The sequence below is a fragment of the Merops nubicus genome, unplaced genomic scaffold, assembly GCF_000691845.1.
Source record: "Merops nubicus isolate BGI_N331 unplaced genomic scaffold, ASM69184v1 scaffold4378, whole genome shotgun sequence".
NCBI classification, from domain to species: domain Eukaryota; kingdom Metazoa; phylum Chordata; class Aves; order Coraciiformes; family Meropidae; genus Merops; species Merops nubicus.
The window spans coordinates 16888-42032 of record NW_008626191.1 but is presented as its reverse complement, the minus strand read 5'-3'; the positions used below and the strand labels follow the sequence as shown (position 1 = coordinate 42032).

Sequence of the window (25145 nt, the reverse complement as noted above, 5' to 3'; positions counted from 1 at the left end):
ATGTCTCGTTCCCTGTCCTTTTTGTTGTTTTTCAAATAGCAGCACAAACACACTTGATTGAGGGTATGAATTCAATGAAATCATCTCCAATATTTATCTGTCCCTTTTTGACTACTTAATATCCACTCATACTGTAATTGAGAATGTGTGTGCATTTCAGTGTAGCTTTTTCAGTACTATCACACTGAATAACACCCAGTCCCTTGCCCGGGTATAGTGAAAATGCACTGAGTACAAAGAAAAGTCAGTGCTTTTCAGTAACAAGTAACAGGTCATTCTTAGTCTTTTCCTCACTCCCTCTCTATACATGCCTAGATCAAGGAAATCTTTTTCTTCTATCCACTTTGCCCATACCCATCCTCCCTGAGCTTAACCACCCTCCCCTCATTGTTAGTCCTGTATTTCAGTGGCATTCTCTTTCCTTTCAGAAGGCATGGGCCATGCAAAATTTTTGAGGCATTTCCCAAGCCCAGTTCACAGGGGCTCCAGACAGCAGAGAGGTGTTTCATCCAAGTCTTTCAGTAGGTAACTTAGGGAAGAACACTTCTTTGACCTTTCTTTAGAGTGCCTTTCATATGACCTATCCCTAACATCACCCTCTCTTTTCTTTTGCAGAGTCAGTGTCTCACATCATCCGTAGTATGTGCCCACATATTGAAAGAATGAGCTAGGTAACTTTGTTGACAGCAGGACCACAAAGTTACAAGCAAATCTCTGTTTTTGCAATTATTCTATCCAAAATTAATACATTTTATGAGATCCTGCAGAGTCAAGAGTAAATGCACTGCCAACTCACACATACAGGCAGTGATATTTCACCAAAAAAACCCCAACGTTTTTGGTGAAAAATGTAACAGAATCCATTCTGTTGGGAAAGCAGCCTTTTCCATTAATGGACCAAATCTTGTGTTGTGTGATACTTAAATGAATTACTGTTTTGACATGCTACATTTGGCCAGAAAGCCAAATCCCAGAACAGTGAATCTCACCGCTGTACTTTGGCGAGCCTAGGACAATGAAACCCAGCTGATGAAATGTGATCACAATGTCATATGCTACCTGATTTATTACATGTGACCCACATCTAGCTCGTGTCTGGGAAAAAGAGAAATATCATTCAAATGGCATCAGTGCTCTTTCTTCTAGAACACTAGACCTGCCAAAGAAGCAGAAAGAAAGAACTGATCCCAGAAAAGCAAAGATTTTGGAAAAGCTAATCCAGTGCATAAAGTACAGTATTTTGAATCAAAGCACCACATCTCTGAGACAAAGCTGCAGAAAAAAAAAAAAGGCAACAGCACAGTGACCAAAATGAAGATGATAATCTGGTGTTGGTTACTGAATACCAGTTATTTGGGAGCACATTTGCATGTTTATGCAACAAATCACAAACTTAAACCAATGAGCTACACACCCTCAAGAAGCCCTCTAACCATGGAGTCAACAACTGGTTATTCTAGGTAGAAGACTTCTTCTCAGTCTTCAGCAGACATGCTGGTCTGTATGTGAAATTTTCCTGCTGGCAAAAATATAATTGGAACCAATCTGTTTCCACAAAAGGCATTTCAACAAATCAGCATCTTCCAGCAAGAAACAATTTGCTGAAACGTTTTTGATCAGCTTGCCTGACAAATTAGTTGATTTACTATACAGGAGTATTTCTCAAAAATTATTATGGTTAAGTCCCTTTTTTTACATTCCACATAAACACACAAACCACAGATGTGTGACACAGTCCTGCTAAGATTTTCATTCCTATCTTGGCCTGCAGGTCTGAATCTAAATTATCTTCTGAAACTTTTGAACTTCATTTTCATTTCTGAGAATTACCACAGGTCATGCTTTATGGCACTCTGGGTTTTGCAGACTGGTACTGAATGAATAAGGTGTATCCCCAGACTGCTGATAGGCAGCAGCGAAGGCTTCTTTTATCCAAAAGTATATTTACCAACCATCGCCAAACTTTTTCGGTTGGAAGGAACTTGAGAGGGAATTTGACATGCCATAAAACTTTGAGACGATTAACGACAGCCTAAGTTCAATTTTCTGTAGTAGGACTAGAAGGAGCGTTGTAGAACTGTGTGGTTTTGCAATAGGATCATAGAACTGTTTAGGCTGGAAAAGACCTTTAAGATCATTGAGTGCAATCGTTAGCACTAAACCATGTCAATAAGCACCACAATCTTCACATCTTTTAAATACCTCCAGGGATGGTGACTCAACCGCTTCGATGGGCAGCCTGTTCTTCAGTGAAGAAATTTTTCTTAATGTCCATTCTAAACCTCCCCTGGCACAACTTGAGGCTATTTCTCTTGTTCTATCACTTGTTACTCAGGAGAAGAGACCAAGACCCACATAGGTACAACCTCCTTTCAGACAGTTGTAGATGGAGAGAAGGTCTCCTCCAAGCCTTCTTTTCTCAAGCCTAAACAATCCCAAATTCCTCAGGCCACTCTTCATAAAACTTGTGCTCTAGACCCTTCACCTGCTTTGTTGTTACACTCGGCAATTATGAGTTTATCTATATATTTCAAATAAAATGAGCTTCTCATGGTCAGATACTAACATTCCTGTTTTATCTGCATCTTTTCAAAGGTCTTCTCTTTCACCTGTGTGCTTCTAAGGCACTATCATAGGACATCAGGGAAGAGAGACCCGTTAATGACCATATCAAATCAGATCCAATACCATCTTATTATATGATATTTCTCATCAGGTTAGGGAAGATCTTGGAGGCAGAATTTCTTCAGAACATAATCTCTGTTATGGAAGAAGAGCAAGGAGCTGAAAAGGCTGTTTGCAGTTTGCTGGTTCTAAACACAGTATCCACTGATTCGAGCTTCCTTTGTTTAAATGTAAGGAAAGATGTTTTAATTTATACTACCGAAACACAGCCTTCCTCAGGACAGGCAGAAAGGAGATCGCTATACTTCCTTCCGTTCTGCCATGCCCCCACTTCGGGCTGATGCTAAGCATGTATTACTGTTGGCAGCTCGCAGGATCCTTTGACTCTGTCCTTCCTGCTAGTTCCTAACAGTGCAAACATGTTCATGGAGAACCTGGCTGCAATAATCTTTTAGTCTTAGTTTTTGCACTACTGTTGTATTCTATTTCAATAAAAGGAAAATAACTAACAACTAGCAGTGTAATCTTGTTCTGTAGCAATTTCTGCCTTATCACAGTTTACTAAAGGTTCTCAATGAGGCATTTCTGTCTGGTTCACATGCTTTTTTTACTCTGACCTTTGTGCCTGCCACTGTAACGCTGCAGTCCTTTGCCTTGCCAACGCACACTTCATTTTGCAGTAGGACAGGGCTGCTTTGATATGTCTCTGGCCCATGGAAGTGCACCTAAACTGCCAATCATCCAGCAGTACTTAAAAGGCTAGTCCATCAGACATGAAGAATCACTTGAATATGTCCATTCACACAGTATTTGGTTCACAGCATCCTTCAGTTAGTGAAGTGTTTTGGTACCCATTTAGGTAAGACATTTCAGAAGACTGTTCTTATTAACATGTTTTATAAAGCTTCCAAAATATACCTTTCCTTAGAGAAAGTGTATCTTTAGAAAGACTAACTGGATTGCATACCTGAAAGACAGCAAATCCTGTTCCTTCCGCTGCCACTGTAACTGTTATTGGTTGTGCAGGGGCAATCTGAAAGAAAGATTAGTAAACCACTATTTTCAAAGTACTTTCAGCCAGCACACTTTACAAAAGTATTGCTCATTTTCTACAGTACCTCCTTGGTCTGAAGCAGAAAACGGTTTCGAGGATCAATTGAAAATATTTCTGGTGTTTTCAAAGAAGGTGATGTCACTGTTACATCCATGTCTGTTTTGCTTGCACTAGTGAGAGCTGCAAATAGACTCAAGGCTTGCAGAGCCACCACTGTGTCCTGTTGAGAGAAACAAATCCTTCTGCATGAAACAGCAAAGACTGCACAGTGAGCTACCCGTGTACTGGCCATGCCTTGGGGAGCTCACAGTCCCATTCACTGATTATGCTGGAGTCTTCAAGCAGCCACCTCCACATGTCTATTGGGATTCCATTGGCATGAAGGATCCCAGCACAGAAGAGGGATGGCAACACAGGACAAGTTAGCTACTGTGCCATGCAATAAAGCATGAGGTGGGAGCCAGCTAAGGGAGCTTTCCTCTTGCGCAAGGTATATGGAAGATCTGACACACCAGTAGAGACAGCAGTCAGAATCACACACCACATGGACAGTGAGGAAGAGAAAGACAATGTGGAAAGTAATTATACTGCTCCTTTTTAGATTTATTTAGTCACTATGCATTAAATATCAAGTACCGTAGACACGTTACTCAGGGTACATTGACTACCGAAGCAAAAGCTACAGGTCTGAAAAACTATCAACATTTATTCAAAAAAAAAAAAAAAAGCCTGAAATGAGGTTTCATCAGATCCCAGGCAACAATTTCAAAGAGGTTCAGCCCAATTTTATACTCTGTGTTTGATGAAAGCTTTTGTGCAATTGTTTAACCACTGAGAATATGGTTGTAAATATATTATCATATACATATATTTATCACATTATCATTTGTTTATCTTTGGGTACAACTGCAGGCTTAGCTCTCTAGGTTTTGAACACAAGAGGCAGTTTCTGAACATTTCATCCAGCACAGTTAAGTGAATGAGAATTTTAACATCCACTATTTTCTGGGGGGAAAAATGCAGTAATCAATTACACGTCTCTAATTATTGAAGGATTTTTATTGTTCATGTAGTTCATTTTGCACCTGTTTTTAGGCTCAGCATACAGAGGTGTTTTATTCGTTCTCAGGTCACAAACTTGTCTAATAACAAAATGCTAACTTAACAGAAGCTCACGGTCACCATGACAAACCTTAAGGTATCAGCACATGCTGTTTATTCATCCTAAATAGTTAGAAACCACTCTCCTTCCCATGTCACACCCTTCAATTACTCCTTTGCAGAAGACAGTGACAAAGTATCTGAAAGTCTCTGCCCTTACTCAGAGAATCATAGAACAGCCCAGGCTGCAAGGGACCCTCAAAAGATCATCTGGTCCAGCCTTTCATGGGAAAGACAGCCTAGATAAGATTACCCAATTGCACCTTGAAAACCTCCAGTGTATGTCAGTTTCAGATAAAGATCTACATCTTTGAAGCCAAAATTTACAAAGCTTCTCACACTGAAGGAAACCACAGCAACCTATCACGTCCACATATCTTATCTTAGAGATCCAAAGAGCTATAACATCTTATTGGAGAATCTGATTTTAATCACCTGAAAGCAGGAATATGCCAGCCCTTACCTAAGTTGTGGAATCCAAGGAACACCTTGAAGTGCCTTTTCCAAGTCTTTACAATTACATTGCTCACCCTAAATTCAGAAAGAGTTCAAGATGTCTAGAAATGCTATCTACCATTGCTGAAGGCGACTCCAGAGCTCCTCCACATCATAGGCTCAAATGACTCTCAAAAACACAGGTGAAAAAACAAGATGGAAAAGAACCAGCTCCAGAGGAGCTGAACATTCCCTTAGGGATGCTCTGAAGCAGAAAGTACACCCAAGGCTTTGCACCAGGAAATGTTCACAGCTGAAGCATGAGATGCACAGCTCACTATGACAATGCTGCATCCCATACACAACCTGCAAAATTCGGGAACCAGACTTACATGCCCCTCTTGCCAAGCAACACAGGCTTTGCAGAATTTGCTACTCCCCTACCATTTAAATCTACTGTCATATACACGCTAATTTTTGTATTAATTGTATATATGAAATATGTACATTTTATAGCCAAACATTAAAAGCATTATAAAGAAAAATATACTGACTACAAATTCATCGTAAGCTACACCATGTATAAAAATTGCAGTGAGTTATCATGTCCTAACTTACAAAACATCACACATGCAACTGATCACTTACCTCCCTTATTGTTTAACAATATATTAAGTTTCTAATGCAATAAACTCATGGAAGGAAACACTCCAACCATTTATTTTTTTTTTTAAACCATACAAAAAGTATGGGGTTGTTTCCACATACTAAAAAAAGGCATCTAAAGAGACTCTGGAGTAATTTTGAAATCAAAATAGTTTAGACTATTGAAGAACAAAAGGATTAAATTAATTTCTTAACTTCACCCTCAGGGATAAATAGCAAATTGCTGGATTTTCAAACTTTCAAGTAAAAATGATTTCTGGAGAACAGAGAAAGGCTTTTTCAACTGATTTAGTGCTTCAATCAGCTTCTTCAAATAATAAGTTTTAACACATTAGGAAAATACTAGAACCTCAGGGGAACTGGGCTGGTTCTTAAATTACATTTTATGTAGTAGAACTAATTTCCCTCAGACTAATACCAATAAACAATTAAAAGTAATGAATGATAGCCTGTACAGCATGGTATCAAGCAGTATGATGAAATATGACATTTTACTCTGACAAGCATTGGTATTTAATTTAAAAGCTAGTTTAAACTAATGCAATCCAAAGTAGTATATAAATTTTCTGGATCCCAGAACAGCTTACAAGATGTGGTTTCAATAACATGGAAACCTCCTGGACATAATGAAGACCTTCCAAATTTCATGGCCCATCAAAAATATACACAATAATGAGGACAAAGTACATTATTAACTTAAGACCAACTGCCAAGAGCGGCAGTAGGTTAGGTTGTTTCTCTAAAAACTACTCCTCTTTCTTATATCAGTTAATAACCTTTCAGAAGGTTTGAGGACCCACGTACTGAAAAAGATATAAAGAGGTTTCTCTCCTTGGAAAGAAAGCAAGCATAGGTATTTATCACATTTGCTTGGAAAATCTGGTTATTTTTCCACAGGCATCACTTCATCTTAATTGTAGATTTTTTGTTATTAATATTTTATATAATAAAGGTGACACTAATTCCATTTATTATACTTGCCAAAACACTGAAACTGGTAGTCCAGGTTTAAGATGTCAATATTGCAAAGAATGCAAGCTTGCTTGTAACCAAGGGCGTTACAGAAAAATAGTACCATTATGGAGAAAAATAACAGTGTTAGTATTATTATGTAGGAAAAAAGTGGCCTCTCTTTTTTTAAGAAAAATATGTAGTGCTCACTTAAAAAGTATAACCAAGTCCCTTGAGACAAGATATTACCTGAGTAGATGAAAATCCCCCAAGGTGATTTCTCTGCTGACTTAACCATTTCATAACAGGGATCCCCTCTGCTAATCTGTCTTGATGAAAGTGTGACAGCAGAGCATACGCTGCAAGTTCAATATCGATGGACCGTGGCTGCCACGAATCAGACATTTCAGAAGCAGGTGTTACCCAGAAACGGAATTCTCCTGCAAAAGGAACCAGTAATAACCTCAGCTCCACATGCCGAAGTCTTTGGAATTATGGGAAAAACTTAAGGAAAACCCCTTCATTAATGCTTATATATGGGATCTTGCAAGGTTATTTCAAACTGAGTTAATGTCTCGGCGTGTGTCCCGTAAAGGACTGACTTAAACAGTTCTTCAGCAGTGTCTGGATCTAAATACAAAAAAAAAAGCTGGAATCCAAATAGTCACTCCCATTGATTTCAGTGAACTTTACATTGACCCTTTTGTTATCAGCCCAAAGTCCTCACAGAAAGGAGCCCTTGCTGAAAAGGTCCCTTCATCACTGTTCCCTTCTCTTCAGAACTAGAGAAGGTATCTCAAGCAGCACGGTTGTTCAATAGGGTTTATTCTTGAGCAAAGCCTTCCAAAAAAGTGGCTTCCTTCCTTTCCAGAAAGGACTGTCCAAAAGGCTTAACTCAGTAAACACAGAGGGACACCCAAGAGGCTCTCTTTTTAGGCTACAACATTAATTGCTTCATTCATTTCTTTTTTGAGCAAAAATACTCCTCTCCTTATACTCCATATAGTCTGTTGTGCCCCCAAAACAGGGAACAAACTTCAGTTGTTCTGAATTTGGAAGAGGTTAAACATAATGAGATGATGGATCCCTACAGAAAATTCAACAGACCTCTGCCTTATCTTACAGAAAGCCTAATCCTTCAATTCTCCATTTCAATACTGATTTGAACTTATTGCTCCCCAGCACCCTCCTGATCTATTCAAATCACTTTGGAATAACTAACTTCATCCATTTTTCTTTAACCAGGCTGACCTTACAAGTGCACAGCATAACACAGGAAAATTGACAAGTAATGTTCTTCAACAGCATCATGGTACTCCCATCAGGAACATGGTAATTGAGACTGAAAGGTCTGGCTGTGTTGTTAATTGTCATTCATTTATGGACATTTTTTCCACAATGCTGTCTTGGAAGTTCTTGGCTTATTCTTTGTATCATACTCAAAACAGATTTTAATTCAGAAGGATTATCTTCATCTGTAATTCTCTATGCAGTTGTAGATATATGATAGGTATTTTTAAATTTGACAAAAATCTACCTATACAACTGTATAAGACAGTTACACAATACCTTGGTGTTCTGCTCTCTGGTTCAGTATATTCAGTGCTGCTTTTGCTTTTGTACTTTTTGCCCAGGACAATGCATATGTCACAAGTGCCAAAGTGTAATTATCTGAAATGCCTTCTTCTAATTTATCTTCGAGAAAGTTTGTAGCACTCTTGATGACATAAGCATGCTGGAAACAAAAATCATATTGAAGAATGTATAGTGAATAAATTACAGATTGAAATATTATAAATTAAAAAGAAACATTTGTACAGAAACAGGAACATGACTATCACTAAACAGCCATGAAGAAATACTAAGTCTCTTTCACAGTCACAGGAACAAATCTCAAAAGGAAGTCTTTTGATCCATTAGTATCTTTTATAAATATGAGTAATCTCAATGAAATCAACTGGAATGACTTAAAATCTCTCAGGATAGTCCCCCCTAAAATTTCTTCCAAGTTTTTGGACTAAAGCCATGACAATACTCATGCTAAAAGCAACTGACAAAGAGTATTAGGAGTAGTCAGGATGGATTCACGGAGGGGAAATCATGCTTGACCAATCTGATTGCCTTCTCTGATGGTGCGGCTAGCTGTGTAGATTCAGGGGAGAGCAGCAGATAATGTCTACTTTGACTTCAGCAAGGGTTTTGACACCATCTCCCATAATATCCTGATAGGTAAACTCAGGAAGTGTGGGTTAGATGAGTGGACAGTAAGGTGGATTGAGAACTGGCTGAGCAACAGAGCTCAGAGGACTGTGATCAGCAACGCAGAGTCTAGTTGGAGGACTGCAGCTAGCAGAGTTCTCCAGGGGTTAGTACTGGGCCCAGTCTCACTCAATATATTCATCAGTGACCTGAAGGAAGGGACCGAGTGCGCCCTCAGCAAGTTTGCTGATGATACAAAACTGGGAGGAGTGGCTGACACACCATAAGGCTGTGCTGTCATTCAGCAAGGCCTGGACAGGCTGGAGAGTTGGGCAGAGGGAATCCTGATTGAGTTCAGCAAGGACAAGTGCAGAGTCCTGCACCTGGGGAGGAATAACTCCACACACCAGTACAGATTAAGGTTGACCTGCTAGAAAGCAGCTTTGTGGAGAAGGACCTGGGAGTCCTGGTGGACAAGTTAGCCAGGAGCCAGCAATGTGCTCCTGTGGCCAAGAGGGCCAATAGTATCCTGGGGTGCATTAAAAAAAGTGTGATCAGCAGGTCAAGCAAGGTTCTCCTTCCCCTCTACTCTGCCCTAGTAAGGCCACATCTGGAGTACTGTGCCCAGTTTTGGACTCCTCAGTTCAAGAAAAACAAGGAACTATTGGAGAGTCCAACAAAGGGCTACTAAGATGATTAGGGAACTGGAACATCTCTTACAAGGAAAGGGTGAGAGACCTGGGTCTGTTTACCCTGGAGAAGACTGAGATTGGATCTTATCAATATCTAAAGGGTGGGTGTCAAGAGGATGGGGCCGGACTCTATTCAGTGGTGCCTAGTGATAGGACAAGAGGCAATAGGCACAAACTGAACACAGGAAGTTCCACCTAAACATCAGGAAAAAAGGCTTTACTGTGAGGGTGACAGGGCACTGGAACAGGTTGCCCAGAGAGGTTGTGGAGTCTCCTTCTCTGGAGACTTTCAAAACCCACCTGGACACATTCCTGTGTAACCTGCTCTAGGTGAAACTGCTTTGGCAAGGGTGTTGGACTAGACAATCTCCAGAGGTCCCTTCCAACCCCTGCCATTCTATGAACTCCCTTTAGATTTGTCAAGGGCACATAAAACTGAGGAGTCTAACAGCATAGCTTTGTATTCTCTTGGGTAGATATGGGAAGTTTAGCAAAATCAGATGAAATTTTGTCTCTGTTCAGATATCTCTATTTCCTTAAACTACCAGTCTTTACCAGGTACTATGACAATTTATGATGTGTTCCAGTAACTAAAAATTCTATTTATGAATTCCAATACCTGTTTATCTGGAAACCCTAGGAGGGATGACATGATGTAAGCTGTGAGAGCTACTGGATTGTTGGTGCCTCCTTGAAGATCACTCTGTAACACTTTCCCAGGTTCATGAAACTCTCCATTTAACTTCTGATGCCGGACAATCCATTTAGCTGTATCCATGAGGACATCTTGGTCAATATCTATGAATGGACGAGCTTGAAGGAAACATCTTAATACAAAAGCTGATAACCTTGAGAAAAAGGTTAATCAAATATGACAAAATTAGCAATATATTACAGCTTCTTCTAAGATGATATAATACCGTGATGCATAAGGTGTTCTACACATACTTCCCAAGCACAGAGGAAAATGCATGCCTCTCCCAGACAAGCAAGTAGATAAATTTAATCCCCCTAAAAATGAAGCTATAAACCTCTGTCTCCAGGAGGCGCACTGCAACAGCTATTTTCTTCTTCCTAAAAATCACCCTTTTTGCAGCTGTTATGTTTCAAAAATAAATACCAAGTACAGACTCCAAGCCTACCAGCACATGTTTATCTTTATTCAAATGTTGCTCTCCTGCCTTCTGCTGCTAGACTAAAATAGCAAAAATCGAACTTTACCAAGTAATGCAGTTATGAGTGGGATGTTAATTATCATGATTATCCCTGTAATATCACTGAAACAACCTTTGTTTTCTTACTAATAATCCCAAGTTCTGCTTTGATTCCCTTGTTTTTCAAACATTCATTCATGTAACCTGTCACTGCACTATTTAATTACTAGAGCTGCCAGAACAGAAATTATCTTCATTTTCTAACCCATCAATACTGAGTTTAAGGTAAAACCTGCTGATGTCAACAAACGATGCTCACTGACTCCAGAAGGAGTGATTCAATCAGTGCTACAGCAACTGAGACACTTCTGTTTTAAGTCAGCAGCATCTACTGAAATACATCACTATATTTAAATTAACTGAACATGGGTTAGCTGAACAAAGTGCTGGCACTGGTCTCCGTTATCAGCAAGCTTCCACTACTGTGCTCACTATGCTTCTCAGGGTGAAATTCAGCACCGAAAAGACTTTTTCAATTCTATTTAAAGTCTCAAAAAAAGGAGTTTTGAGGGATTTAAGTAGGACAAATTTTTACTATCAGTAACTCTGTTCACCCCCTAGAAAATGCTTCAGTCAGTCTTCAGCCTCTAGTACGGAGACAACTGAAAATCTCTTTGAAGCAATAGTGAACCTGTACCCCTAAATGGTTTCACTGAACTGCAAGAATAAGTCAGTTTATTATTATTCTTCATTCCTTTGAGGGAAGCAATAGAAAAACTTTCAGACCAAGCAAAAATAATTCCTCTTTAATCTTTTGTAAAATTAAAAAGCTTTGCCCCAGTAATAGCTTTGACAGCATGTTATCCAGCAGAATGACCTTACAGTTGGCCTAAACACCTAATGAAAACCAGGCAGAAGGCTAGCACAGCTGGAAATTTTTACCAGCTTCACAAAAAAATTTTTTGTTGCAGAGAAATATCTAAAATACTCAAATTCCACAGTGACTCTGGCAGAACTACTTACCATGTGCTCCCTGAGGGATCTTCATTTCCAAAGGCACTAAAAGAGCCATCATCCCTCTGGAAAAGCAGCTCTCTCTGGTAGCCTGAAGTGAAAAAGCAGAGACAGGTATTGAACCCTTTTATCTCATGCAGGTATCCAACACAAACTGACTGCTGATATGAAACAAGGCAATTTAAGGCTAAGAACAGAACTTGAGCTCGTATTTAATAAAAAATCTCCCAAATATCTAGGAATGCACAAAAATGCACAGACGATTATGAGAAAGCAGGCAGCAATAACAGAAAGGATCCATCTACAGAAGCTCTCATTCATTTGCCACCCAAACATGACAGCACAGTGCAGAGACTTGCTCCCCACACAACTTGGTGGCTCCAGAAGCACAACACCAAGCACAGAGTAGCAGCTATAGTTCAGAACTTTGTCACTTCAGAGAGCTGGAGTTGGGCACCTATGGAAACATTCTACCTCTCCAACAGAAGGAAGGGCAAACAAAAATTAAGTATTTTCCAACTGGAAGGGCAAGGGTGCAACAAAGCTACCAATGCTGCTGAAAAACAGACCCTTTCAGCAGCTTGCTTTTGGCAAATGAAGGGACTAGCTATCAGAAAAAAAAAAAAAAAGTGCTGTAAGAGGCTGTTCAGAAACAAGTGAAAAATGTCAACAGACCTAAAGATCCTGAAATCCTGAGATGGATCCATTTAAAATGAATCCAAAGATTTCTCAGTATCCAGAACAAGTGCAGCTGACTGCTGAATGTCTATAATGAAAGGGCCCAAAGGGCTCACTAGCTGCTCATGAGCACCAGCAGCATCCTTCCTCAATAGCTGACTTCAGGGCAAAACCCACGTTTGTTAACGTTGGAAATGAAGAGCTTCCTATGATATGCTACTCACTGCAGTTCTTCTAAAGCCCTCCTTCCCTAACATTTTTCTTGCCATTTGTGTATCCAGAACAATAATTGGATATATAATATAGCATTTTGCAAGATATCTTTTTTTCTCTCCCCCACCTTCTCTTCTTCCTTAGCTTTACTATTTTGGCTGTTCGACTAATGAATATACTTTCTTAGTTTCAACACCTGAGAGATACAGACACAACACTGAATCAGCCAGGCAGATGGAAAACCCCCAGGCAACCATTGTTAAGTCCTATATAAATGAATGAATTTACAAATACATCCTGTGAGATCCATCCAACAACAACCACTCCCCTGAAAACTGCTCCTTGCTGTCACTGACAGAGGATTTAATCACTCTCTTAAATACTATCCTGAATATAGACACATAGTGACTGAACTATAGCCTTAATTATTGAGGAACAAATGGCTTGGTCCCTCAGTCTAAGTTACAGTGTAAGATGAAATCCTAGTTAGGGTCTCTCTGTAACAGAAGAGATATAAAAATGTGAATCTGAACAGTTAGAGCATAGCAGTGCACCCTTCTGTATAAACTCTTATCCCAGAAGCATCTGGTTTAGGTTTTGTCTCTTTAGAAGAGTTCGAAATTACAATTTCTACTCAAGTATTGGGGGTTTATAATGTATTTAGCACAATGACAATGGTTAATTACATGATTAAAAGTGGTGAATCTTTCCCACACAAACAAATCTGTCATCTTAGTTCATGATCTTGAGAAGTCAAGCACTCGAGTGGGAGGAAAAAAGAAGGTACGAGTGGCATTTCTTGCCAAAGAAAGCAAAAGCCTCAAAAGAATGTGCCATGAGGAACACAAATATATGTGTGTGCATATATATATACACACACACACACACACACACACACACACATATATAACAGATTGCTTTCTCTTCAAAGGACTGCAAGGCTTGAAATCTGAGGTTTTCTGCTTCTTTGCAGAACAGGTATATATAAATATATAGTGATAAGTACTACAATCACTACCCCGCTGGCAGTGTGAAACCACTAGGACCAACAGCCTGCTTAACAAAGACTACTGAGCAGCCCTTACACAGGGAGAAATTTATCTCAGAATTTATTAAGATTGGGAGGGATCAGAAAGATGAGCAGAACCAGAGGGAGGACGGAGCGATCACTCAGCTATTTCCTACAGTCTGCTTACTTTCTTCTCAGTGCCAACCCCATTGCGGTCAGGCAAAAGTCTCCACAGATGAGTGTAGCTAACACAGGGAAGCCTGCAGAAAAGCTGGAACAGGAGACCTGGGGGCTGAGAACCACTGTGTTCATTCCAATAGACACTCAAATCAGACATGAAAAACTATACTTCAAATGTCAACACATACAAGTGGAAAGGCAAGGGAAAGAAGGATCCCATTAGGAAGATGTACACGCTAGTACTCCCAGAGGACTGGCTGGAACCCAAGAGATGTAGGAGGATAGCTGAGCAAGGCTGGAAGAGGTGTGCACCAGGATGGAAAGGACTTCAGAAATATGTGAAAGACTAAAGGGTCTCACATTTCAAACAGCTTGGAAATACTGCTCAAACTCATGGCTTGCTTTGGGTCTAGCACCAAAGTTTTCAGACCAATCAGGATTTTTTTTTTTTTTTTATTTGTCAAGAAGTGATTTCAAGATGGTTTCTGTCATTCCCACAAATGAAAGAATTTATTTAAAAGGCAACTTTTATTTTGCTTTGCCTTTGTCCTAGGTAAAGAAAAACTGCTAGAATTATAAAAAAACATATAACAAGCATTTAGCTTTAAAATTGACTATAGTTACTTCAGATTATGAGATCATTTTTTCAAATGTTTAGTGAATTCTGACATGTGAAATAAAGTCTGTTTTAAATTAAACTTCACGACAATCCTTCCAAAAACTGAGCTTACAGAAGTTACATCTCAAACTGAAGACAAATTCCAACTTTAAGATTACGTTTTCAAAAATTCAGTGCAACAACTGAAATACATTCTTAAAATTAAAAAAATAAATAAAAAAATCACCCACAGAATATTTTTTTTTTATATTGTGGTTCTTTTCTATCTTAAGGTTGCCAATATCCCAGAATACTTACTGTTTTGGCTACTACAGTGTGAAAAAACATGTACCTAATTTCAAAGACCCATAGAACAAGTGACACAATGTTTTGTATGCAAACCACATTTAACCCTATAATTTTTGCTTGCTTTGAAATAACTTTAATAAATCTGTTACAGGAAAACTTCAGAAAATGATGATAGCAAAACTCAGACTTCAAATAATGGTAGATTGCTTACAAACTTCAGAGTAGCTGTTTACATAACACATCTCTTGCCCTCCACCTTACTTTTCTACTAAACCACATAGCAAGCAGGGTTTAAAAAAATCGTGTAACTACTTTTGACAGAAAACTGGGACTTTGGTGAAAGGAAGATTTATTTGGAGCTGTGACTTTTCCAAGGGAAATGTCAACAACTTAAAAAAAAAATCAAACAAAAAAAAAAAGTATCTAATCCTTTGTGTGAACCAGGCTCTCAGCATGCAGACTGACATGTGGCCAGCACGGTGCATCGCGGTTAGACGCTGTCTGATCCAACAGCACAGAGAAGCAGAGTGCAACTATGTTCTCCACACTCTGTGATGCCCTGGACTATTTCCCAATTAAAATATACAACAATTTCCAACTAAAATTTTCCAGCTTTTGATTTCCAGCACAGAGTTCACTTCTGACCAAGTCTAAAACTTAGCTAAGTGAAAGCCAAACACCCGAGCAAAGGCCAGTCCTTGAGCTCTACAAGGACATGGCAGGATGGGGATTGTCTCAGTAAAGACAGATACACACGTGGGATCAATATGGTTCACTCTGCCCACTTGAAATCTGGCTAATTGTCAACATCTGTTCCTCAAGCAGAGGTCTGAAATATTTGCTCACACATGGGTTTATCAAAGGTGAAATAATCACATAGAAAATCTATAAGAACTACCTTGTAAAATGCATTTTTTATCTGAAGAAAAAAAAAAAAGTTAATTATATAAAACCATTTTTTTCTGATGATTGTAAACAAAACCATTTGCTCTTTAATTTTGTCAGCCCAGAAAAAAAGAGAAGAAAGAGAAGATGGACTTTCCTTCCAGTTCTCATGACAATACCATGGCAATACCATGGCAATACCATGGCAATACCATGGCAATACCATGGCAATACCATGGCAATACCATGAACAGTATTTCAAATTGCAAATGCACAGTCAAGGGTATCTTTTTATTAATAAGAGTTCTTAAAAGTCTAACATCTTTCTCTTAAGCATACAGACCTTTTCTCATAAATGATACAGCTTTTGATTTAATATCCTCTCTCAGCTGCCTGGTTTTAGTCAGATATTGCAAAACATAAACATTTGGAGCAAAATTAATCATATTCTGTTCACCGCAGCCATAAGGCATCTTAATCAATGATGATAAACCATTGATAGAAGGCCCAAGTAAATCACCTGAAAGATAAAATTTAAGGAAGATAAATTAAAGCTTATTGCAAATAAACGCATACCTCACACATAAAGGGTGGTACCATGTAAGCTGGGAGAAAATATGATACATGAGAAATGTCTGCACTGAACACCAATAAGTAGGCAGAAAAGACAGTTCATCTTCTGATCAGCGTTGTGCCCACTGACCCATCTCCCCACAGAACCTTCCAACTACAGAGTAATTTCAAGCAGCCACCATTAAAAACAAAACAAAAGATACAAGAGATATTTAATCCAGGAAAATGTTTCAGTAATGGTACATATTTGTAACTTCCTGTATTTCTTCTCTCACTCATATTTACCACAGCCTAGGTGTCACAAGAAACAATAATCAGTCAAGTATTAGGTTTTACTCTACAGACAAGTAGAATTATAACAGGATACTAGCAAGCTTGCAGGACCTTCCGTAATAAAATTTAGCTCCCTCTCTATACTCTGAAAATTGATAATCAATATCATAATATCATAAATTATACACTCTATCCAAAAGGTCTTCCTAATGCTTTGTCTAATGCATGATAGTAAATTATTTTGAATTAATGTTTCAACCTATTAATATAGTAATTAAGTAAAAATTCATGCGGTTTCCTAAACACCTATAAAGCAACAGCCATACTAGGCAAAAATCTTATAAGGCACCTTCAGTGGGGATTCTGAGAGGAGATCTGGAAAATCCTGCTAAGGTAGCTCAAGTTATTACACACCAGCCTCCCTGTTCCACTTGGCAGAGTTTGCTACTTGTATTTCGCACTGGTAACTGCCCTGTTCTTCAAAAAGCACCTATGCCTGCAGTGCAGAAGATGCCAGCAGCTGGATTATGGACACGTGTATCTTAGATACTGAATTCAGCAAAAGCCCAGTAAGCAAAAACGTTTTAAAAAAGATTTCTATATAGCTGCCCATTAAGTAAGAAAGATGGAAACAGAGCAAGATAATCCTTACCAACAGCGGTGACCTGCACTCTCTCACTGCCACTTACAACATCAGAAGGAAAAGTGAAATCCAAAGTTTTGGACAATGCTTCTGGTTTATTCCCAGTCAAATCCAAAAGGACTGTCTGAGAATATGTTTGTTCCAATCCTTCAGCCTATCAAAATAAAGACAAGATTACTGTAATCTCCAACAGTATTTTGGCTTTAGGACAGGAGTTGTGTGCCTACTGTACTGAGGGATCTAAAACACTGTCAGGTATTTTGTGCTGCTTGTTAACACATCAGGAACCTGAGCTATTGGCCTATCCAAACTGACACAGAAATGTTTTTCTTATAAAGACTTACCTTCACAATTTGCTTCGCAAGACCACACGTCAATTACAAAAACACACTTGCAAAGTCATTGAGCGCATCTCTGATTCCAGTGATCTCCAGGCCAAGCACGGAGCTCCGTGGCCAAGCACAAGTCAAGGCCAGAGGTGGTACCTTTCATGCTGTTTGCAATCCTACAGCCTGCCATACAAGTAGGACCTAAATTGGCATTAGGTGCAGGACCACAAAGGCTTCATTTCCTCACGCAAGCAAAATCCCTTGAGAAAAAAACATCCTTCAAGGACAGTTCCTCAATTTCTCTACTTCAAGGCAGAGAAAATAAATGGGTTTCTTTCCTTAGCCTATACCTTAGTCTAACAGGCTTTTACTCTCTTCTGCACAACCGAACTTCCAACAGAAAGGGCAGTAAGTGGCTCCATCTAAAGACATCTTGCAACCCTGCAGGACAGTGGTTTTAAGAGGTCTAAGGAGAAGCTGAGAGAGCTGGTCCTGTTCAACCTGGAGGAGAGAAGTCTCAGGGGGATCTCATTAGCAGGCACAAATACCTGAAGGGAGGACATAAAGAAAGTTAAGCCAAGCCCTTCTCAGTGGTGCCTGATAGCAGAACAAGAGGCAATGCACACAAATTGAAATAAAGGGATTTCCTTTGAAACATAAAAAAAAAACCCTTTTTCAACTGTGAGAGTGTTTAAGCTCTAGAATAAGCGGCCCAGATAGGCTGCCAAGGCCCTGCCCTTGGGGATATTAGAATCCTAACTATACATGTTTCTGAACACCCTGCTGTAGCTGGTCCTGCCCTGAGCATGAAGATCAGACTGCTCCCTTTCAACTGCAACCATTCTCTGATTCCATGATCTTAAGTACTTATTTTGGGATGAAGTGTATAAACGTCTACCACCTTCCACTGGAACGGAGCCTAACATGAATCAGACTTAGATGTCCAAAGTTAGGCAAGTCTTACCAGTTTCTGGTTTATTGGAAACTCTGGGAGCTAAATTTCTACCCCTAGCAAAACAGAAATATTCATACAAAATAGGCTCTGAACTAAAGCCAGGTGTATGGCAAAACTGATTGCACTTATCTATAACACAATTATTTAGTCCTCTTTCCACAGATTATTAAGTTAGCTGTAGCACCAGGGTTTCACTGATGCAAAAATATGTTTCACCTTGCTCTCAGAAGTACTTGATGCATTCTCTGTTGTAGAACAGATCTGTGTGTTCATTTCTGGAAGGGGATATGAAGAATTTTAAAAGAAAAATTATTTTAAAACAAGCGTTTTCTACTTAAAGCCACCTGACCTGAAACCAGCCTTACAGAGCAAGAGGCAGACGAGTAAATTAGTGTGCATTTTTTCTGCACTCTGTTGTTTATTTTAGGGAAGTATTTATATCAGGAACAAGCAAAGCTGCAGACTGTTTACCTTTACTAAAACTTTCTGTATGATAGCATCAGAAGCAGCAGATGATATTGCTGTCACTTTGATGGGAATCTCTCCCAGCTGTTTTGGCTTGATTGGGAATTGAACAGTTTTGCCATCTTCACTTGGAACAGATACAGACTGTTGATTTTCTGTAGCATTTATTTCATTGGATGTCAGAATAATTTCAAAAGCATCACTTCTATCCAGGGTCACAGTAACCTGTAAATAGAGTAACATTTGCAATGCAAAATGTTAATTTTGAAAAACTGCTTTCATAAGCTGCTACCTTTTTTTGAGAGAGAGATACAGCTTTATAGTCTGTTCACTGAAGAAAATAAAGTTCTGGCAAGAGAAAGACTGGTGAAGAAAACCCTGCAGTGTCTAGTAACATTCAAGTACAAAGAAACTGTCATTTTACCTCAGCTGCTTCTTTCAAATAATTAAAGATGTTCACTTCCAAAACGAACTCTTCTCCTCTGATGACAGAGTATGGAAGGTTCAGGAAAATGAAGAAAGGTTGAAAAGCTTCTAGCTGCAAAACAAAATCAGCCGTGAACCCCTACAGTCATATACTAGCAAGAAAATTACTACACAATGTGTCTTCTGATCACTTTTAAATTCTTACAACAGAGTATGTTTACTTGTACTCTACAGTTAACAAAATGTTTTACTGCAGGGCTGAAGCAGAAGCCAAAAATGCTTCTGGTCCTTAGCACCTTTGTGGGAACTCAGCGGTGCCATTCAGATGACAGCTGCTGACAGATTTGATGGGAGAAGCTGCACCTGAATTGGGACTGAGAGTCTATCACCTTGCAAGTTTGGGAGCTGTAATTCGTCCTGAGATCTCAATAAGTTAGCTGTTTTGAGTGCACAAGTAATGGATGATTAAAAATCTGTCAGCTGCCCTATCTCCATGCCAATATAGAAATGCACACTGAAATACAAAATTACTAAATCTCCTAAACTCTGTAATTCACCAACATCTTAGAATGATGTGTTATTTTGTAAGATTAATCTTGGAATAAGTGCTGTAGTTATATTTCTAAAAATACATCTTTTCTTGATTAAAAGAAAAACTGTAGACATATACCAGCAAGAAGTTATGTTTCATCTGTGAACAGAAATTTTGGACGAAGTCTTGGCTCTAAAAAGTCAGTGGTAAGCTCTCATGAAGCTGAATGGGATCAAAATTTCAATGCTTATGAACATCTGCACAATAAGAATGGCTGAAGCATGATATCCTTTATTACTGAAATGAAAACCAAATTAAAACCATTTTCCATTAACATTTTAAAAATTCTTCCAAGTGTTTTGAGTTTCAGATCCAGAAAATCCTCTGCTTTCTTTCTAGCTAACAAATATTCCAATGTTTTCTTTTTAAAACTTTGAAAAGTTGTTTGCTACAGCTTTCAATGTCAAAAACTTCCTTAGATATTAGACTTTAGAGAGGTTCTGATGTAGAATTTTTTGTTAGCTCTTAATCAAGGTTTTCACTATGTGTACCCATTTTCTTTGTCTTTTTGGGTGGTTTTTTTTTTTTCTTTTCTCTAAAACTCTTGTAATTTTACAGTTTTACGCTCAGGAATATTCCAGTATATTATAGTAAAATATGGTAGGGTAAAATTATAAATTCAAAGCAAGATTCAAAGCAGTAAATGACATTAAGCATGCAGATGTCAATTTCCCCGTTACAGTTTTTATGCATTTCTTTTATTTGCCCCTCATTATGGTAGTGATTAACATGCTTTAGCCATATGGAACTCAAAGCACAATCTAAACATCCCAACAAGGGTGAAGTACTGAACAGTGCATGTGGGTGATTATAGCTAAATATTAATTTCAACATCTGTTCCACTTGCAGCCTTCTCAAATTTGAGGATGAGAGGCCAAGTATATATTTTCATACAGTTTGAATCAGAAAACTATTCCTCTTTTTCTCCCATCTTTGCCAAGCCAAGTAAAAATAAAAAAAAAGAGATAATTATGATTCCAGTCTCAAAGGAGCCTTAGACGCAGAATCCAGATCGGGCTCCAAATTCTGTGCTGGAGTTATGATTCAGGATGTTCAAAGCATATTGTCTGGTGAAGCAGCCAGCTATGAAATCTGGACCTAGATCTGAGTTTGGACCCCAAAAGTTGCCCCTGCCCAAGAATTTGAGGGCATGAGAAGTTAAATGGGTAAACAGCTACCTCAAACTAGTCCTGGCACCAGGCTGAAAATCTATGATCTAGTACTGCACAGTTTCAACCTTTCTAACCTTAGGCACATACATGGAGTTATCCCAGTTAGGAACAGTTTCTCTAGGATCTCACTTCATTCATTATACAAAGACATATAGAGATCCAACCTGAGGAGTGCTGAATTTAACTTAAATTGCTAAACTCCTCCAACACTTGGAAACACAAAAAGAGCTTCAGCAGACAGGAATTTGGCAGCAAGAAGAATCTCATCCCACCACTGGCTCTCTGTGTCCTCTCTGTTCCTCAAGCCAAGTCACCTGAAAAGTTGCACCTATGTTTAGTCCAAGATTGGTCTTGACACATAAACAAGGTCAGAATTTAGTCTTTATGCAATTCTCCTTTCCTGGGCTAAGTGTTAGCAGAGCAGTGCAGTGGCATGCTCTTTCCAAGCAGACAAGATGCCTCTCCTGTTCCAGCCACCTCTTCCCAGCTCGTCTCCGTGTGCTCCCTTTGTGCACTATCAACTCATGGAACAACCTCTTGTCAGAGCCAGGAAAACATGGAAACATGCTGTCCCTCAGGCACTCATTCCCCTGAATGGGCACATCCTGAAAATGCTCTAAAAAAAAACAACTGCTCCAACAGAAACAGGCACCCAAGTATCTGTATAACATCTGAGATATTTATATGAGCAGGAAGGGAAAGCAGATATAGTATCACCTATGTCTTCAGTGATGATGATTTCTTCACAATTTGAATACACATGGCCTCTCAATGACTTCAGTAGTATAAGGAGACAGGTGCTGTTAGAAGTAACATACAGCTTTCACTAACAGCCTACAGTGTCACCAGCATTTAAAAGAGAACTGTCTAGTGCCACGGTACCTCCACTGGAGCAGTCGTCACCCCAAGCCCACTCTTTTCAGACATCACAAAAGCACTGGCTACCCAGGAGGTGATGGTATCAGGTACCACGACTTCCACTGTGGTGTCTGTGTCAGATCTGATGGCAGAAGGGGAGAGCAGACTTTCAAAAGCATCCATCTACAGGCATCAGTAAGTGGACAAGAAGTTTAAATCACACAAAAAATTAAGTTCAAACTCTTAGCAGGAAAAACTGCAGAATGTCTGTTTTTCTTTTCCTAATCATTTAGAAATACTTCTGATCGCATCAAAACAATGGAAAAAAAATAAATCACATGAACTGAAGGTAATTACACTGAATCACACTACATGTTATCAACTTTTACAAATCCTTTAAAATAATCCCAAGTGACAGCTGCTCTCTGCAATTCTCAGCTGTGAAAGAATACAAAATTTGTGTTTCATGACATAAGTCAGATTTCACCACTATTTGACAGTTTGAACTGCTTATTGAATTAGGTGCAGATAGGAACAGATATTCCTTTCTTGGTTAATCACCATCTTCTAAAGTACAGTAGAGAAAAAAAATCTGGTCTATCTATCATCTTCTCATCTGTAAAAGGAAGAGATTGTCTCCAGGATTTTTATCCAATTTCTTTTGACAATACAATGCCTTCAGTCAGGCATTGTCCTCTTTTGTGCAGTTGTACAATGCCTCATATGGTGGGTCTCCAATCTCACTTGTGGCCTGTAGGTGGTAGTAGAATATAAATAATACTGCATTTTTAAGAAATGTTCATCACCAGTGCAGAATGCTACTAAAACCTACAAAAGAACAAGAGCCAGAGTACATCAGTTTCCATTTGCTTCTAAACTTTTACCTAGTTTTAGTGTCGATCCAAAGCCAAGTCTCTGGAAAATGTGTCCTCACATAGAGATTGCTGAAATCAGGAGGTCCATTTTTAGATATTGGCATGTCATCACCAAAGCCATCCTCTATGGGGATCATTCCACCATCTACAAAATAAAAAAATATTGTCCTACCTCCATATATCTAGGTTTAAGAAAAATCAAATCTATACAGATAAAGTCAAATTAAAACAGATTTTGGAGTATTATCTGTAGATTTGTTACATATGGTAACACTACTCCATGACATTAGGAACTACTATTTTTTCTTGCCTTTTTCTTTTTTTTTTAAGGATAAAAAATTTTCACACAGATTTCTACATGGCCTCTCTGGAGTGCTTATGAAAGTGGTGTAACATGGATACACACGGCAAACTACTGCAACATATATTGACTGGAACTGTAAATAAAAACTCCGTTCACTCTCAGGCCTTTAAGGGGTGATGTTGCTTAGGACAGCAGCAAAAAGAAAGTTTTTTACATACTGACTGTATGCATTTTGTATGTCTTAAACCTTGGAAATAAGAAAGGTTTACAAGGCTGGATGGAGCCTGTATGTTGTACAGTAAGAAGACCTAATAAGGGCCTTAAACCATGGAACCCCTAATCAGTAAATCAGGTTTGGCTACATTTATTTTTATTACTTACAAAGAAAATGTTCCTTATCCTCCTCAAGAATTGCATCAGTTGATACCCAAAGGCTGCATTTCTGGATAAAATTTATACAGTATATCTCAATACAAGACATTCAGGACATCAACAGTGCTTATCTATTTTTTTTTTTCTTTTTAAGAAAATAAAGTCATCACAAGAAAGCAATCACAGAACTAAAACAAGTAATATACAGGTACCAACAAAACTGAGATCATCTGAATCTGAACACTGCCTTAACAACCGAAAACTTTTCAAAGGGAAGACAATGCCAAGCATAAAGTAACCCATATTTATGGAAGTATAAACATATCCTTGCATTCAGAGTATTTACATATTGATAAATTTCACAATTGAAGCACCATATAAGCCATGAAAACAGTACTGTGTCTACAGTCACAAACATTAAAGGGCATTTTGTTCTAGCAAGTGATGTGCAAATCACTAAGCAGCAATAAACCCCAGCTTAGAATGAAAACAGAAAAAAAAAAAAAAAAAAAAGAGTACCTGAAAGACACCATAAGAACCTCTGACCAGGGGGAAATATTGCACTGTGCTGTATAAATTGAGTTCATGAAAGACCTAAGACAGGAAAAACAAAATCATCCAAAACTGAACACTAACTCCCTTTTTTCAGAACTTTCACTGTTGTGGATGCTAATGCACAGAGCTGTACCTCAAGCAGCAGCTCACTTAGCTCTCATGTCAGAGGAAAGGACAGGATGAGGGGAATTAGGCTGCAATGTTTTCATGATTAATGGAAGAGTGACTAAGAATACATAAGCCTAAAATAGGAGCCTACAGCACACTGATATTCTTTGTCACTTAGGCTACGTCATTTGAGCGCTTTAGGAGTGATGTATATTGTCAGCTTTTTCAAATTGTTGATGCACTAGAGCTTCTGCAAGTAAAGGGAATTCAAGAAGATGAATAGTTTATTCTGCTCTTCCAAAAATAAAATTATTTTATATTATTAATTTTAAAGAGCACAAAGTACAAATCATTACGGAGGTTTTCTGATTTTTGTCTTTCCTGAAAGAAGAAACTATCAAGTGGTAACTTAACAGTTTATCAAATGGAAGAGCAATAGAGTATTAACTGTAATTAGAAATGCTGGGCCTACTACTTTGTAAGCCTTACAGGCTTTTCTGCTCACGTTGGTAAATTACTTCCAAAAGTACAAAATATTTGCATAATTAAGGACTAAAAATCCTGCCCAAAGAGCATTATAGTTTATATGCTGAAGGAATAATGTTTCCATAAACATACATCTTTCATACACGCAATAGTGGAAACATTTTTTTGCATTTACTTACAGAATCTTCTGTTATGTCACTACTTTCTCCTAGAAGTTTTGCACTTTTATCAACAACTGCAAGTCCTATTACTGATCCTGGTTCTGTTGTTCTGATTTTAAGCGAGACTTTGTCAGATGGCTTGACCTTAGTTTTGCTCCAAGAGACTTTAATCTAG

The 25145-nt window shown here is 38.6% G+C and overlaps 1 protein-coding gene across 1 annotated transcript in view; it reads right to left on the bottom strand.

Moving 5' to 3' along the window:
* Window positions 1-25145, bottom strand: part of CD109 (CD109 molecule) — a gene marked incomplete at its 5' end in the record, with an annotated part of 48408 nt that overhangs the window by 12163 nt on the left and 11100 nt on the right. Inside the window, 15 exons of the mRNA XM_008945900.1 lie at window positions 3593-3658; window positions 3744-3899; window positions 7142-7332; window positions 8462-8627; window positions 10403-10631; window positions 11961-12042; window positions 16167-16343; window positions 17322-17466; window positions 19068-19286; window positions 19486-19599; window positions 22134-22251; window positions 22994-23129; window positions 23670-23730; window positions 24180-24254; window positions 24989-25141. Of these exons, the coding sequence (XP_008944148.1) occupies window positions 3593-3658; window positions 3744-3899; window positions 7142-7332; window positions 8462-8627; window positions 10403-10631; window positions 11961-12042; window positions 16167-16343; window positions 17322-17466; window positions 19068-19286; window positions 19486-19599; window positions 22134-22251; window positions 22994-23129; window positions 23670-23730; window positions 24180-24254; window positions 24989-25141 (2088 nt within the window). The remainder of the gene's footprint in view (window positions 1-3592; window positions 3659-3743; window positions 3900-7141; window positions 7333-8461; window positions 8628-10402; window positions 10632-11960; window positions 12043-16166; window positions 16344-17321; window positions 17467-19067; window positions 19287-19485; window positions 19600-22133; window positions 22252-22993; window positions 23130-23669; window positions 23731-24179; window positions 24255-24988; window positions 25142-25145) is intronic.